Source organism: Furipterus horrens, unplaced genomic scaffold, assembly GCF_987537825.1.
Source record: "Furipterus horrens unplaced genomic scaffold, mFurHor1.1.pri manual_scaffold_6, whole genome shotgun sequence".
NCBI classification, from domain to species: Eukaryota; Metazoa; Chordata; class Mammalia; order Chiroptera; family Furipteridae; genus Furipterus; species Furipterus horrens.
Window position 1 is genome coordinate 6,810,881 of NW_028327176.1, and position 15,751 is coordinate 6,826,631.

A 15,751-nucleotide genomic window follows, 5' to 3' on the forward strand; every position below is an offset into this window, starting at 1 on the left:
TAGAAAGTGCCAGGACATGTCTTTGGTTTATGTAAATAAAGTTAATACAAATTATGTTTTAAAATTTTTATGTGTGGTAGTACTTAGGATAGTAGCATCAATCTATAAAGTCAAAATATCAAGTGGTTTAAAAATGCTCTTCTAACTTTCATGTCAAGAGAAATGTTCTTTTTCTATTAACACATAATCAAACATTTGCAAAAATAAACTGACCTATAAAAATGTCCCTGATCTACAAAAACTTCCTTGTCTGTCTCCGCTGAGTATCCTTCTGTTCTGGTCCTCACAGCACACCTGAACTACGCATTACCTTGTCTGTCCCCCTCACCAGACTCCATGCCACTTGACAGCAAAGATGATGTTCTCTATCAGTAGACTCTCAGCACCGAGCACCAGTATGCACTACAAGAGCACCCTCACTACACGTCTGACATGCGCCACAGCGACGGGGGGATGAACAAAACCAGTGTCCCCTTGGGAATCGCTGTGCTCGACGCTGGGAGGGTATAAAGATTGATCACATCAAGCGCTCACCCGGCAGCTTGAAAATCTAGTTGAGTGATAAATACTCAGAATTAAAACAACAGTGAGAAACAACAGCGTAGGCTCACAAACAGCACGCAATGATATTCCAATCAAGAGCAGGGTCCCTGAAGCTTTCACTTCGAAAACAGCAGAAGTCAGTAACTGAAGGGTTAATGAAAGAAGTCCTTGAGCTTGGCACTGCAGAAAGGAGTGAAGCAAAAACGATAAGACCAAAGCATCGAGACGATAACGCACAGGCCTGTCCAAGAAACACTGAGTGTAACGGATGGCTGGTCAGAAAATATTCCGGATACTATCACTATTCAAAATACGCAATGTCATCTGTGAAAGATTCTGTATACACAGAGCTCTATGGAAGTGACTCAGAATTTCTGATTCGCTTTCATAATTTGCAAACTGTAGTCTGAACACGATGTAGTGAAGAAGTAAATAATAAACCATGCAGCCCTATTGATATGAATCGTTTTGACAGAGCTTTGCAGGCAGAACAACATGTCCAGTGGAGGGGGAAAAAAAAAGCTTGCACGTACTACGCTGGTTACTGGGGCAGACGAGTTAAATCTAGGTAACTACCGACCAAGAGATGAGAGGTCGGAGAGGTGGAGTGACTTGCCTAAGACCACGCGCGTCCAGATCCGACTGGACTCAGTGTGGCTTTGTGGACCTCGTCACAAAGCTGCCGTTGCCTGATGAGGTCACGTGCCCGCAGTAACAATGATTTCAAACACAGGATTCTCTCTGTAATAGATGTTAGTTCTCTGCCCCAGAGCAACCATCTGAAAGAGGTTTCCCATCATCCTTCATTCCTAGCAACCTGAGGAACCACGTACTCAAGCCAGACTCAGCTACAGAATGGACAGCGACTAAATCCTAACATCTGTGTCTGACTTGATTCTGAACACAGTCTCTCAATCAACTTCACCTCCTCTCCCACCCAGTCCACTTGCTCTTCTGCACCTACAACTCCGTTTGCCAATGTGCAATTTTACCCAATTATCTTGTCAAGAGATGCTGGAATACCTTTACTGACACATGATAAATACCAAAATCTCCCTCTTCAGTAAATTACAACGTGCTAAGATCTTTTATAGATGCCAGTAATCAATAACCCATTCTAATAGTTTCCATTGAAAGAAGCTGCTTTCTTCCCTTTGGAAAAAGAAATGAAATGTCTGCTTAGAAAACAATTCCAAAGAACCCACATTCAAGAAAGGAGGAAGAAATATCATGAAACCACTGTGGACTTTTCACTAATCAAATTACTAATCACCCTTGGAAACTGTTTAAGTGCTTCTGCTTGAACCAAGATTTAGCTAGCTATAAAGCAGCTTGCATGTTTACACAATGCACATTTAACTCTCAGAGATTAACTGCGGGAAGAAATTAGCAGGAGTTGTACTCCCAGCACAAGGAGTAAGTTACTAGCACGAAGTCCATGATCAGCGTGTTCTGTGAGGGCTTCACGGTGTCAATCACCCAAAATTCGAGAGCAGGATGTACTGAAAGGGCTTATATTCGCACAGCAAACACATTTATTTAAATGCACATTTCTTTACCCAGTCTGAGACTGAGTAAGAGCGCAATCCCATCAGCTGGTAAAGGAGTACTTAGGAGGGGAGAGGAAGGAGGAAGGCAGGAGAGAAGGAGGGGGCTGCGAGGGAAGGCTGGAGAGAGAACAGGGGGACAGGGGAGGGGTTCCTGGGCTCAGACGCAGTAACATCTAGGCATCTCCCCCAAAGACTAATCCCAAACACTCGAAGAGACATGACTCCAAACTAACAACCTCGATCCAGGGTGAGCAGGCGCCACCACCAGTCCCCAGTTTCAAGGACGCGGACCCGTGGGAAACAAGGGGAGTGTCACACGAGGGCCTCGGGATGAACAGGCCTGGCCCCCCGATCTGTGCTGCTGCGGGGCAGCCCACCATGGGACTATGCGGGGGAGCGCAGTCAAAGTCATCAGGGCATTTTTCAGTTTTGCCCACATTTTGGCCACGAGTCTTCGTACAGTGAAAAATGGAATTTAACTTTTCGAGGTCACCTAGACAGTTGACGAGAGAATCGCTAATGAGTGTCCCAGGCTATTTCTTGTCACACAAATACTCGGTGATGTCCTCTGTGGAAGGTTCCTGTGAACAGAGTGGTGACATGACAGCCATGGGAACAGCTTCGTCCCCTCTTCCAGAAGAACAGCCCTGACCCTTAAGCCTTGTAATTTCTCATAAAATGTCAATTCTGATTGGTTTACATAACCTCATGTTACCTCTTGAACAAAAAAAATATCTTGAGACACCATGGCACAGAAATGGCAATAGCATTTCTGAGCACTTATTATACACTAAGCACTATGTCACCTCATTTATTCTTACAAAGCAGATGGAATTGATATCCTGACTTGAAAAAAAACTGTTCAAAACTCAGCTGCGCAATATTAGGCTAATAGTGTTCATAGGATACCTCTAAGCCTGCTCTGTTTCCAGAATTAATAACAGCAGCTACTTTTCTTCTTCTGAGCGCCTACTACATGTCAGGTATTTTGCGTAAATCTCTTAAATCTCACAGCAGTTCTACAAAATGGGTAAGAACAGCCTCTTTTCAGAGAAGGAAGCTTCCGCACAGAGGGATAAAGCCACCTGTTCACCTGGAACGCAGGAGAAGGAAGTCAGAGAGCCCGGGCCAGAGCCAGACTGGCCAGGTTCAAAGCCTGAGCACTTCCCCCCGACGGCGCCGGCCGAAACACACCCTCTGGCTGGCGTTTGGGCCACGGCCTGGAGCTGCGGAGCTGGGGAAGGAATCGCTTCCATCTTGGTAACGGCAGTAACTAGCTCTTCCGTGTTCAGGATTGGGAGATTTCGTCTTACGTGCAATACAAACCGTAACCTGGTCCTCTTTTCCCCTTCGGCCAAAAGAAAGATCAAACCCAAATACACAGCTCAGTTCGAACAACCACGTTAAGACCTGCGACCTGAATGTCTGCATTCAACCTTCCTACTCCAACGTGGATTTCTCCTGGTCGTGAATGTTACTTACTCTCATTTTCCATATTGGGACATACATTTAATGAGCCAGCCTACCTTAAATCCCCTCTCCATACACTAATCATTCTCACAGGAACTTCTCAATGAAGCCAGGCCTCTTCAAGGGAGGGGGTGGCAGGGAGGGGGTGGCAGGGAGGGGATGGCAGGGAGGGGGTGGCAGGGAGGGGATGGCAGGGAGGGGTTAGCAGGGAGGGGGTAGCAGGGAGGGGGTGGCAGGGAGGGGGTGGCAGGGAGGGGATGGCAGGGAGGGGGTGGCAGGGAGGGGGGTAGCAGGGAGGGGGTGGCAGGGAGGGGGTGGCAGGGAGGGGGTGGCAGGGAGGGGGTGGCAGGGAGGGGATTGCAGGGAGGGGGTGGCAGGGAGGGGGTGGCAGGGAGGGCTAGAATTCCAAATTCCTGACCACGTGCAATCCAGATGCAAGCCTGCTTATGAGCAACAGCCACCTCAGGAATGAATCCTGTCTCGTTCAGAACAGGGAAGAGGCATCATACTCACTCAGCTCTCCGGAGCTCTAAGCTGCTCTCACCCGCCCTTGGCCCTGAGACCAACAGCATTCTCCCAGCGAACACAAGGCGGCAGGAGTAACAGCTCAGCCGTGCCGTCGGGGTCCCCGGGACCGAGGCCCTGACCCTGGGTCTGAGCGAACCACTGCGAACGAACCCACAGAGCAGGCGACAGACAGCATCAGGGTCGCCCCCGCCCACGCAGTCACGTGGGCGGGCACCTTGGTGACTAGCAAGGCTAGTGCAGGACATGGCTTTCCGACCTGCCGTTTAAAGCCGGAGAGACGAGACGGTGCGTGGTGCCACGGCTGTCGGCCAAGGGCACTCTGGCTCCTGCTCGGTTCTCCTCTGTTCGGGGTGCCCCAGCCACGTGGTTGCGCTGACTGACTCACAGACGCCGGAACCTGCTCCCTCTGCCCGGAACGCCATTCCTTCCCCTGCCCTTCGGTCGTGAGCTCAGTCCACGTCCAAAGACAGGCCTTCCCTGACTGCTCCTCGTGCATTTCCTGTGGTGTGTTTACGATGACTAGTGACTTATGTTTTTTGGGGTGTGTGTGTGTGTGTGTTGTCTCCCTATCAGAATATAAGCTCTACAAAGGAAAAGATGTATCTACCTTGTTCAGCATTTAAACCTATGCTTGGAACACAAAGATACTATGAAATAATACTGATATTTAAGGGATGAACAAAGAGGACTATTCCATCAGCGAGAAGCATCCTCTGGCATTTCACATGGATCCTGCGTCCAAAACTTCAAGAGATGGAGCAAACAGGATTGACAAGAACAGGAAGAACTGCATGGTCCCCCGGGGCCCCAAGCCACCCGCGTCCCCCAGGTCTTCTCTGACCTCCAGCGCCCTCTCAGGGAAGGACCACGTCCTGGTAACTGAGAAAACAGAGGACTAAGAGGCGCTCAGTGCTACACAGCTGGTGTCACGGGCAGATGTGGACCCTGAAGCATGCTCCAACTACAAAACCCGTGCCCTTGCCGCCGGGCCACACGCACGCTGGTAGTGACCGTTGTCTCTGAGAACCATCCGTGCCCCGAAGAGCCCAGAGATGGAGCCGCTGCTGAGCTGGCACCGAGTGAGAGGCCAGCGCTCGGTCTGGGGAGCTGAGCCTGCCTGTCCGGAGTCGGAGACGTGCCCTCTACTGCGTAATGCTGCCGCCCCCAGGGCTGTCCGAGTGCGCTCATCGGCCCACGTGCTGAGGCAGGGACTCTCCAAATTCAACCAAGAAGAAGGAGAACATAAAATTACAAGGAAATCAACTTGTGGGGGCCGGGATGTCTTTTTAAAGAAATAGTGAAACAAAACCCTAAGGCAAACAAAATTAATTTCCTTGTGACTCTGACTTACTAACTTCCCACTGACACTGATTCAACAAACAGACGTCGAGCGATTTCTATTGCACTAACAAGGCTGATTTCTGACATAAGTGTCAGCAACTCTGATTGAATAACAAGGTAAACTACGGCCTTTTAAGTAAAGACCGGCGCGCACCACACACACTGGCTAAATCAATATTAGGTGTTTTGTCACTCACAAGTAATAATGCCAGGAGGTAATGATTTCCTGTTCTCGAAATTGCTGTGAGTCTGCATAATCACGCTGCCATCAGGTATAATGATATGCCCTGAACAGTCTTGTGTATTATTTAATTGCCTGATAACTTATAATATATTCAGAGACCAGTGAAGCATCCTGTTTGTACAGATATGACACCCTTCTGCGTAAATATGCCAAGAGATTTTTAAATGCCAATCTGCATACCACAAGAAACATTTATTTGAACATATGACTGTGCCCCAAAACAGATACAGTTCAATATTTATCATAGATAACATTATCGCCCGTGTAGCCATTTCATGAATACTTCAAATGCAGATATTGAAATCTGAAAGCAATCATACAAATTCAGGGTGCTAAGTCTGAAGCGTGACGTCCTTCTATCTGCCTCCCCTCCTTTCACCTCCTTCTTCCCACAGCCTCCCCAGCACGAGAGCCCATCTCCCCCGCAGCCTCTCCGCTCCTTCTGTCCCCGCTGCTGGCAGCCCTTCCTCCCCCAGGGACTGGGGACGGTCCTCAAAGTCAGTCTTCAGTCCTCTCTTCTTAATTCTGTATGCGCCCCAAGCACACCCACAGCACGGCTCAGGCGTCATCGTGTGCGCGGGGCTCCACCTTCGCCACCTTCTCCTGGGAATTTAGATCCCTAAGACCCACCGCCTGCTCGACCTTGCCTCGTGGGCACGTCAATGAACTTCTCTATTCCACTGCCTTTTCCTCGCCCTCCCCTCAATACCTTGTCTTTACCTATTATTCCCCGTCTGCCCGAGTGACGTCACCACCCGACAGGCAGACCCAGTGGAAACTGGCAGATGATTCCTGACCCCTCCCTGCGTATCTAATGGATGTTTATGAATCAACTTACTCAGTACTATCAACTTCACCCTCTAGATATCTCTAAAACCCTTTCTCACCGCTCCTTCTGTGCTTTTAAAACCTTACTCCAAACTCTGATCATCTGTCACCCAGTCTATTACTATAACAGCTCTTTTTTTAAGTATATTTTATTGATTATGCTATTACAGTAGTCTCAATTTTTCCCTGTACAACCCCATCCACCTGGTACCCCCTTCCCTCCAGCAATACCCCCACTTAGTTCATGTCCATGGGCCATGCACGTAGGTTCATTGGCTTCTCCATTTCCTACACTATTTTTAACTTCCCCCAATCTCTGTACCTTTTCCCCCATTTCTTCCCCTCCCACCTCCCAGCTGACAACCCTCCAACTGATCTCAATATCTATGATTCCGTTCCTGTTCTAGTTGTTTGCTTAGTTTGTTTTTATTTTGTTTTTGTTTTTTTGATTCAGTTGTTGATAGTTGTGAATTTGTTGTCATTTTAATGCTCATAGTTTTGATATTCTTCCTTTTCTTAAATAAGTCCCTTTGATATTTCATATAATAATGGTTTGGTGATGATGAACTCCTTTAGCTTTACCTTGTCTGGGAAGCACTCTATCTGCCCTTCCATTCTAAATGATAGCCTTGCTGCATAGAGTAGTCTTGGTTGTGGGTCCTTGCTTTTCATTACTTTGAATTCTTCTAGCCAGTCCCTTCTTTCCTGCAGAGTTTCTTTTGAGAAATCAGCTGATAGTCTTATGGGAACTCCTTTGTAGGTAACTTTCTGCTTTTCTCTTACTAATTTTAAGATTCTCTCCCTATCTTTGATCTTTGGTATTTTAATTATGATGGGTCCAACTTGTTTGGGACTCTGTGCTTCATGGACTTGTATGTCTATTTCCTTTGCCAAATTAGGGAAGTTTTCGTTATTTTTTCAAATAAGTTTTCAATTTCTTGCTCTTCCTCTTCTCCTTCTGGCACCCCTATGATTCGGATGTGAGCATTTTTGGAGAGGTCACAGAGTCTTCTTATTCTCTCCTCGCTTTTTTTTTTTTAATTCTTGTTCCTTCATCTGTTCTCATTGAATGTTTATTTCTTCCTTACGTTCCAAATCATGATGTGAACCCCAGCTCCCTTCCCTTCACTGTTGATTCCCTGTGGATTTTTCTTTATTTCACTTAGTGTAGCCTTCATTTCTTCCCTTATGCTTTCGCTATACTCAGTGAGTTCTCTGAGCATCCTTATCATCAATGTTTTAAACTCTGCATCTTATAGGTTGGCTATCTCTGTTTCATTCAGTTGTTTTTCTAGGGTTTCGTTCTGTTCTTTCATTTGAGCCATATTTCTTTGTCTCCTCCATTTGGAAGCCTCCCTGTGTGTATTTGTGTGTATTAGGTAGAGCTGCTTTGACTCCCTGTCTTAGTGCACCTGTTAAGTTGTAAGAAGCAGAACCTTAGGTGACCGCCAGGGAGGGACAACCTGCTTCACTGCTCTGTGGCTCTATATGTGGAGGGAGGGGTCAGAAAGGGGACAACGCTGCTGCCTAGTGGCTGGGGGCTTGCTTGGCACTTGCCCCATTTCCAGTCACTTCACCCATCTCCCATATGTGCCTGGCACCCCTCTAGCTGTTGCTCTGGTGGTGGTTCCCGAGTGGGTGAGTTTGCTAAGTTCTAGGACCATGCGGGCTGTTTAAATGGATTCTCTTGAGAGACAGGCAGTTTATTCTACTGCCCCAACCCCCACTGGATTTTATAGCCAGAAGGTATGGGGCTTTATTTTTCCTGTGCTGAAACCCTGGGCTGCTAGGTCTGGCCTGGGGCTGCAATCACTCCGCAGGTGTCCCTCCCAATTTTAGTCCACAACAGGTGAATGTGGGATCACCTGTTCAGCCGGCCACTGCTGCTACCTCACTACTGCCACACTGCATCCTCTCTGCCCCAGCTCATCTCCTACCTGGATGAATATGGCTCCTTTAAGTTCTTGGTTGTTGGATTTCTAAAGAGTGCAATTTTCTGGCAGTTCTGGGTGTTTTTTGTTTAGAGGTCGTTATCCTTCATATGCTTGTGCAAGGAGGTGAAGCATGTCCACCTACACCTCCATCTTGACTGGCAGCCTCTATAATAGCTCTTTAACCGGTCAAGACATCTCTACCCTGGCCTCCCTAAAACCTTCTTTCAACATAGTAACCAAAATGACCTTATCAGAATGTGAATTGGATCATATTATTTCCTTTTCCTTCCTTTACCCAAATCCTGAAATAGCTTCCTGTCGCTCTCAGGAGGACACCCACGGCCGGTGCCAGGGCCTGCTCGTGGTCTGGCCTCCAGGCTTTCCCGTGGTCTCATCGCACACCAGGCTCCCCTGACGCTCGGGGGCCTCGCCCACACTGTCCACCCGCTGGGCGCTCAGAGGCATCACGTTCCTTCCCGTCAAAGAGTTTTTGCGCCGAACTGCTCAGTCTCCCTAGAAAATGGTTCCCTGCTCTACATGTAGTGCAGTTACTTCAACTCAATACTTAGGTCTCAGCTCAAGAGTTCCCTCGGGAGAGCCTTCCCCAACAACACCCAGTCCCCTGACTGCGGCCCCTACAGGGTGCTTCTCACTGCTTCGGTTTCACATTTGCTGATGTCACTATTCTGTTGTAACCTGTCCCCCGCACTAGCCTACAAGTTCCAAGACAGCTGGGATGCCTGCCTTTGCCCAGTACTGGAATCCCAGTACCTCGTTCCTAGTACAAAAGAGAGTCTCAATAAAAACCTGTGAATGAGTGAATGGAAGTTAAAGTATCTAACTCAGGACTATTATTACTGAGAAAAAAAATGAACAGACTATTACTAGAATATTGGCATATCACTGATGAATAAGGAAAGACTGTGGAAAGACACTGGTCTACTGGAGCTGAAAAGGAAAAGGAAAATTATACTTTACAACGTCACGATCCTTCTAGAATAGACTGAAAAGAAAGACACGGACGTAAACTCACGCAGGAACTGTGTGTGGATGCTTACCCACTGTCGCTGAACAAGAACTCCAAATGGGTCATGAGCACTTCCCAGCGGGATACGCCGTAGCGCTGAGCCAGAGACAGAGCGATGCTGTAGACGTGTTCCTCCAGCGTTCTTCAAGGACGCCCAGCAGCCAGGGGAAGGGAGAGGAGAGAAACACGTTACCCCAATCAGCACGGAGAACGTTCCCCAGGACTGGCCTCCAGCCTTATTAAGGCACGGTCAGCCCAGCCCTTCATAACGCATCCCGTGCAGTGAAGGGAAAGGCCTTCTGGGGGTTCTAATGCTGCTTTTGCCCTGCAGTGCATTGCAGCTGCCCAAGGAACTTTCTAGGCCGGTGGTTTCTCAACTGAGGGTGATTTGTCCTTCAGGGGATATCTGACAATGTCTGCAGACATTTTTTATTGTCACAGGGTGGGAAGAGGCAAAGATGGCCCTCAGCATCCAGTGGGCAGAGGTCAGGGATGCAGCTAGCTATCTAACAAGGCATAGAACAGCCCTCCCTCAATAAAAATCACCCAGGCAAAAATGTACTGATGTTGGAAAATTCTGGTCTAGACACTACAGTCTCCACTCAAAAAACAGTGCAAAGGAAGTGTATTCCTGCCTTAGGGGTAGGTACTGGAGAAAGCACAGTTAGTCACTCAACAAACTTCTGTTTTCCACACTGTACCAGGTATTGTCAGCTGATTAGAATATAAAAACAAACAAGGTTTTTCTTGAGGAACTCAAGGCCCAGTGGAGGATGTGAAATGTTGACCAGTAATTAAATGTGACGAGACTGGAAGATACGTGGGAACAGAGACAGCAGGGTGACCAACTGCACCTGAAGACTGAGGAGTAAACAAGTGCTAGGTAGGGTTAGGTGGCAGAGAGGAGAAGAGACAGACAGGCTTCCAACAGAGGAGGCAGAATGGGGGGGCGGGGGGCAGAGGTGTCACAACTAGGAATGTATAGGGTCCTTAGGTCGTCTGAGAGTCAACAGAGAGCCGGTGGAAGGTATAAACCAGGAAACAGTGTCACCTGTCACTGAATCTGAGCGCCTGCAGGCACAGAAGCAATTCGGATCCGGAGCGCCCACCCTGAGGCCATTTTGGAAAGACTACTGTATAAGACATCTACGTCCCAGAAGGATCTGAGAGGTGAGGATGGAGTTCTCGGTGGGAAGCAGGGTGGACAAAGCCACACAAGCAGGAATGGAACATCTGTCACGATTAAGTAACCCTGCTGAGACAGTCAGACATTTGATCAGCCGAGGGCTGGCGAACACTTTCCGGGAAGGGCCAGGCAGGACGTCTCTCAGCCTTTGCTGCCCTACAGTACTCTCTTTTTTTACTGTTTTTTTATTGTGGTTTTCCTGCAGACGTTTAAAAATGCAGCAACCATCCATTCTCTGCTCATGGACTACAGAAACGAGGCTAAGGGCTGCAGTAAGTCTGTCAGGACATGGGTTATTAGGTCATTGCCAATTAAAAACTATTCCTTAAAATATTTAGTGAGAACCTCCCTCCACATGATGGAATAAAAGTTCCTGCGGAACAGGGACCATTAGCAATTCATTTTTCCCATCTCGGGGGTTAGGCACACTGCCTGGCAGCAGGTACATGCTCCTTAAGTACTGGTATCTTTCGTATTTGATGAAGTGGGAAGAAACCACACTGTATTGTGACCTCCTCTAGGTGACCCTGACTGACCACTGGGAAGGTACTACCCAAAATACACAGACAATAGAAGACAGATACAATACACCTCCCAAAAACAACGATCATTAAAAGGGAGGTACAGTTAATACAAAAATTAATGGTAATACTGTGTACAGCTGAAGACAGAGCTGCAGGACAAGTGGAAGCAGGTTCTTCAAGACTTCTTATGTATGGGACACTGAAATGCCATCTCCACACCAGAACTGCCAGCTCAAAAAACCTATAGACACTGAGACATTTTAAACAAGACATCCAAAGACTGCTGTATATTTTTCTAAGCAATAGGTTATGAAGGAGATTCTATTATATACATTTATCAAAAGTGTATATTTCTCCTCTAGGACATACTTCAAATAGCATATGCCAGCTGCATACTTGGAAAAGAAATAAAGGATTATAAAACCCTAACAAAATGGAATTGATGATATAGAGCATGTCTTATCTTGTAAATTTTTATTCTGCAAAGCAACCCTTTTCTAAGAAAACATGAGCGCAGCACCAAGGATTACAAAATGTCCATGGGACGAATTCACTGGGCTTGGAACTAGGAAGCCCATGTTCAACTTCGGGCTGTGTGACCTTGAACTACTCTTTAAAACTCTCTGATTCTCAGAGTTCTCTTCCAAAAACTAAGAGGTTGGATTAAATGATCTCTTTGGTGCCTCTGAAACTGCACGTTAAATGACTGAAATTATGAACCTCCAGGAGGACAGAGGGGAGAGAAAAGAACATTCCGCCTTTCTTCCCTTAATTGAGTCCAGCTATCGATTATTCCTTCTACCTTTCTTTGACCTCTCTGTTCCCTGACTTGCTCTAAAGAGAATCTGGAGTGTTATAAAATTATTGCAGAGTACCAAGGCTACCTTGCCCCTCTCTCTAAGGTTTAAATAACAATGATGAAAAATGACACACACCACCACCGTATCAGGACTATCCTCGTTACTTTAAAATAACTTCGGGAGAGAAGAATAATCATTAAATGTAGGCACAATTTAACCTCTGCTTCAGAGGCTGAAAGCCTTGGGTGAACTGCAGGCCAGCACTTCCTTGCGTACCCGTCAGGCCGTGCGGGGGAGACCCAGGGTGCGGTGAACCTCTGATGGCCCCAGTATGTGAGAGGTCAAGGTGAAAATCACAGCTGTGATCCTGGCCCCCTAAGCATGGGCCAGTTACTCGAAGACCCCAAACTTTACGTTCTTCAGCTATAAAATGAGGATTACCACCCTTACGTCCCATGGTTACCTTTGAGGATGAACAGATGTTTATATGGCACCTAATCCAGTTCCTGGCCCATGGTGAGCACCTCACAAGTTTTGGGGTTAAAAACAAAACACCTCTGCTTAAGAACCACTGTGGTGGACACACTTTCCCACTTTCTGACATGTAAGTGATGCTCACTGGATCTGAACTCAGCGGATGTAAGAAAAAATGGAGACCAATATTAAAAATTCCGTACGAGCAAAGGAGCTTAGCCCGCTGGCCCCTGGCCTGCACTGCTTTGCCTTCTCACACAAGGGCTTGCTCCTCTCTTGAAAGGAGCACGGGACACGGGGAACGGTAGCTGCTACCGGCCTCGAAGGACAGAGACTGTTATGGCTGGTTGGTCCTGCTTTGTCTCAAAACATGGGAGAGAGGAAGGTGCCCGGAACCCCTCTAGTACTCAATCTGCTGCGTCTATCAACAAATTAAACTGCCATGAACTTGAAAAGTGAGATTTCCATCCAGGAGTAAAAGGCCAACTTGTTTTTAAATTTCTATAGTAAGTGTCACGCTTTTCACCCCTGATTAGACCCTAGTCACCTCTAGCATGGTCATCATCTTGGTCTCCAGCTATCAAAGTCATGGGAAAAAAATTTTTTTTTTAATTGCCATCCTTACTATTTAAATCTGTAGGCTCAAGACGCTGTCCGCATCTACTGATCCGTTTGGGAAGACACCTGCCCCCGCCCCCCGGGATGGGAGGAAGCGGGGGAAAGGAAAGCCGTGTTCAAACCAGTGATGAATGTCAATCATCAAAGGCCTGCGGTGAACAGTCCTGCGAATGCAGCTCACTCCGACGCTGAAACCCACCCCTCTACGAGACAAAAGCCCCCTCACCCCGCCAGGCCGAGGATCGTCTCCCTCTTGTACTGCTCGTCCGCGGCGAAGCGCTGCACGTCCACGCCCCTGCGCAGACCCTGGAGCACCTGCGCCTGCGTCAGGTCCAGCAGCCGCTCGTTGTAGTAGCGCAGCTGCCCGCTCAGCGCGGCCACGTCCTCGGGCCAGGCGTCATGGCCATATCGAGTCACGTGCCTGGTGACCATCAGGATGAGCTCCTTTGGATCCGCCTGTGAGGCACAAGAAAGAAGTTCCAGGAAGAAGAGCATGACTGTTGGGCGGCTGTGTGGCCCTTCACACGGCCGTCCTGGGAGGTCAGCTGCAGGGGGGCTGGGAGCAGGCCTCCGGACCCCCGCTCTGCTCTTCTTCCGTCTTACCAACCCCCACCCACGGGATAAACCAACGTTCTTGCTTTTTCAGCTCCCGTCACCCTGCACCAGGTCTGGTCCCCCTACCGGGTCATCAACAACACGTCACCCCAGAAGGGGCTGCCGCCACGGCCGCCCTGAATAAACTTTCTCTGAAGCACCCACGTGTTCTCAAGCACAGAGCTGCAGCTCAGTAACCCCACTAATTACGCCCAGACAGCCGAGGAGAAGAGCGTTTCCTCTGAGGGGGAAGAATCCGTCCCTCCTGCCGAAATCATAACCGCTTCCAGTTGCAGGAGGAAGCCTCCGCCAGTGTTTACCCCGCTCAGTTTGGGCTCACTACGATATTGTTCTCCAATCCTTCGCAGCTCCTCCAACCAGTGCAAGTATTCAAATGGAACAAAACCCAGACGCTAACAGCTGACAGCAGAGAAAAATAAGTGACTAACTGGGCACATTTATTCATCTTGAAGTTGGTTTGGATGTCAATGAAATAATGTAGCTCAGCCATGATTTCGGAATTACTTTGGGAATCTAATACTTGAACATGAACCCAGTCACTCCCAATTTCCAGCAAAAGGTAGTTGTTGTTGTTGGCAGCCGTCCGTCTCGAGAGACGATGGTGTAGCTTCTTAAGAGTCTATCTGCACCACCGAGAATGGCTGTGCAGTCCGACTCGGGAGTGACACGGTATCTGTCTCCTCCCGTGTTGAATCAACACTGGAGTGTCCTCTCCAGTGAAGCTGAAGCTACAGAGCCTGGGCAGGGTGATATGGAGGGTCTGCTGTTGCCCATGCAGCAGACCCCCCCTCTCTTCGCAGCTGAAGGGTCCAAGGGAAAGACGGAGTCAATAACAGCTTGGCTTCAGGTGCGCCGCAGGAGTTGCCGGTGTTGACTACAACGTCAAACCGCCTTAGGGACTCCGGCTCCGGATTTTCTGTCGGGGTTTACTCCCTTAGCCTTTCCCCTGAAGAGGTATGCCGCAAGGCAGCGGAGGTTTTTTGGAGTCAGAGTTTTCCTTCTCTGATGTGCCCTGACTGGAAGATCGAACCAGCGACACTTAGCTCGCAGGCTGACGCTCAATCCACTGAGCCAAACCAGCCAGGGCTCCCAGACATGTACCTACCTAATTATAGTAAGCTGTCGGCATGTCTAATGTGGAAGCCATTGTTTTGAGCTACACAGGGATTTGCCAATGTAGTGCCCATATTACAAACACAGCCTGCCTTTCTCTCTCTTGATCCTATTAAGGAACGATCTGGGAGTACCAACAAAAAACAGTCAAAAAAAAACAACAAAACCTTGAACTCCAACAGCTGGAGCTGAGAAAAGGTCAACCTTGTTAGAATGTTTCCCCTTACTCTAGGCAGATACTGAGTCCTATTCTCAAAACACAGATAAGTATCTCCAGTCAAAAGACCAAGGTTTGAAAACGAACTCTCCAAAGCAAGCTACCAAACCGCTGTTCAATTCATGCAACAAATATTTTTTGTGGACCTATTAAATAGCAGGTGATGGACTAAGAAGATGCAACCCTTTCCTCCAAGAACGCTGCCTTAGGAGAGACCACCAGCGATTAGAAAACGGAGTGTGATACAGCAAGCACAGAGGAGCAGGACTTCGGCAAGTGTCAGGGAAGCCTCCTCAACATAGGCTAACTACTCAGATATCAGACGTAAAAGATCAGCAAAAGACAGGGAGACAAAGTCCAGCGCAGGGTGGAAGGTCCGTGCCAAGTCCCAGGCCGCTGAGACCTGATGGAAAGACGGAGCGAAGAGCACATCTCGGTGCAGCCGGACAGTGCTTTGGGAGTCACCTGCATGCGGACAGTATTTCTGGCAATGGATCTGGGCGAAGGGGATCCCAGCTCTTCGTGCCTCTACAGCTGACATTGATTGAACCCAACCCCCTCCCTACCTGTTGACTGCAGTCCTTGAGGCGCCACCCTGAGTCACCCACCACGGGCTCGGCCACCTCTAAAGCTATAGACACAGGGGTGTTGCTGAGGGCCTGGCCAGCATCTACACCTGCTCTGCACCCCAGACGTGCACGGCCATTGCCTGTTGTTCTCAGGCCTCACTGGTTAGCAC

At 48.4% G+C, this 15,751-nt stretch overlaps 1 protein-coding gene across 1 annotated transcript in view; it reads right to left on the reverse strand.

The window, feature by feature from the left end:
* NBAS (NBAS subunit of NRZ tethering complex) overlaps positions 1 to 15,751 on the reverse strand; it is a 257,267-nt gene that overhangs the window by 73,741 nt on the left and 167,775 nt on the right. Inside the window, exons 41-42 of the mRNA XM_090280933.1 lie at positions 13,294 to 13,523; positions 9,497 to 9,607 (exon numbers count right to left, since the gene is read on the reverse strand). Coding sequence (XP_090137059.1) covers positions 9,497 to 9,607; positions 13,294 to 13,523 — 341 coding nt within the window. The remainder of the gene's footprint in view (positions 1 to 9,496; positions 9,608 to 13,293; positions 13,524 to 15,751) is intronic.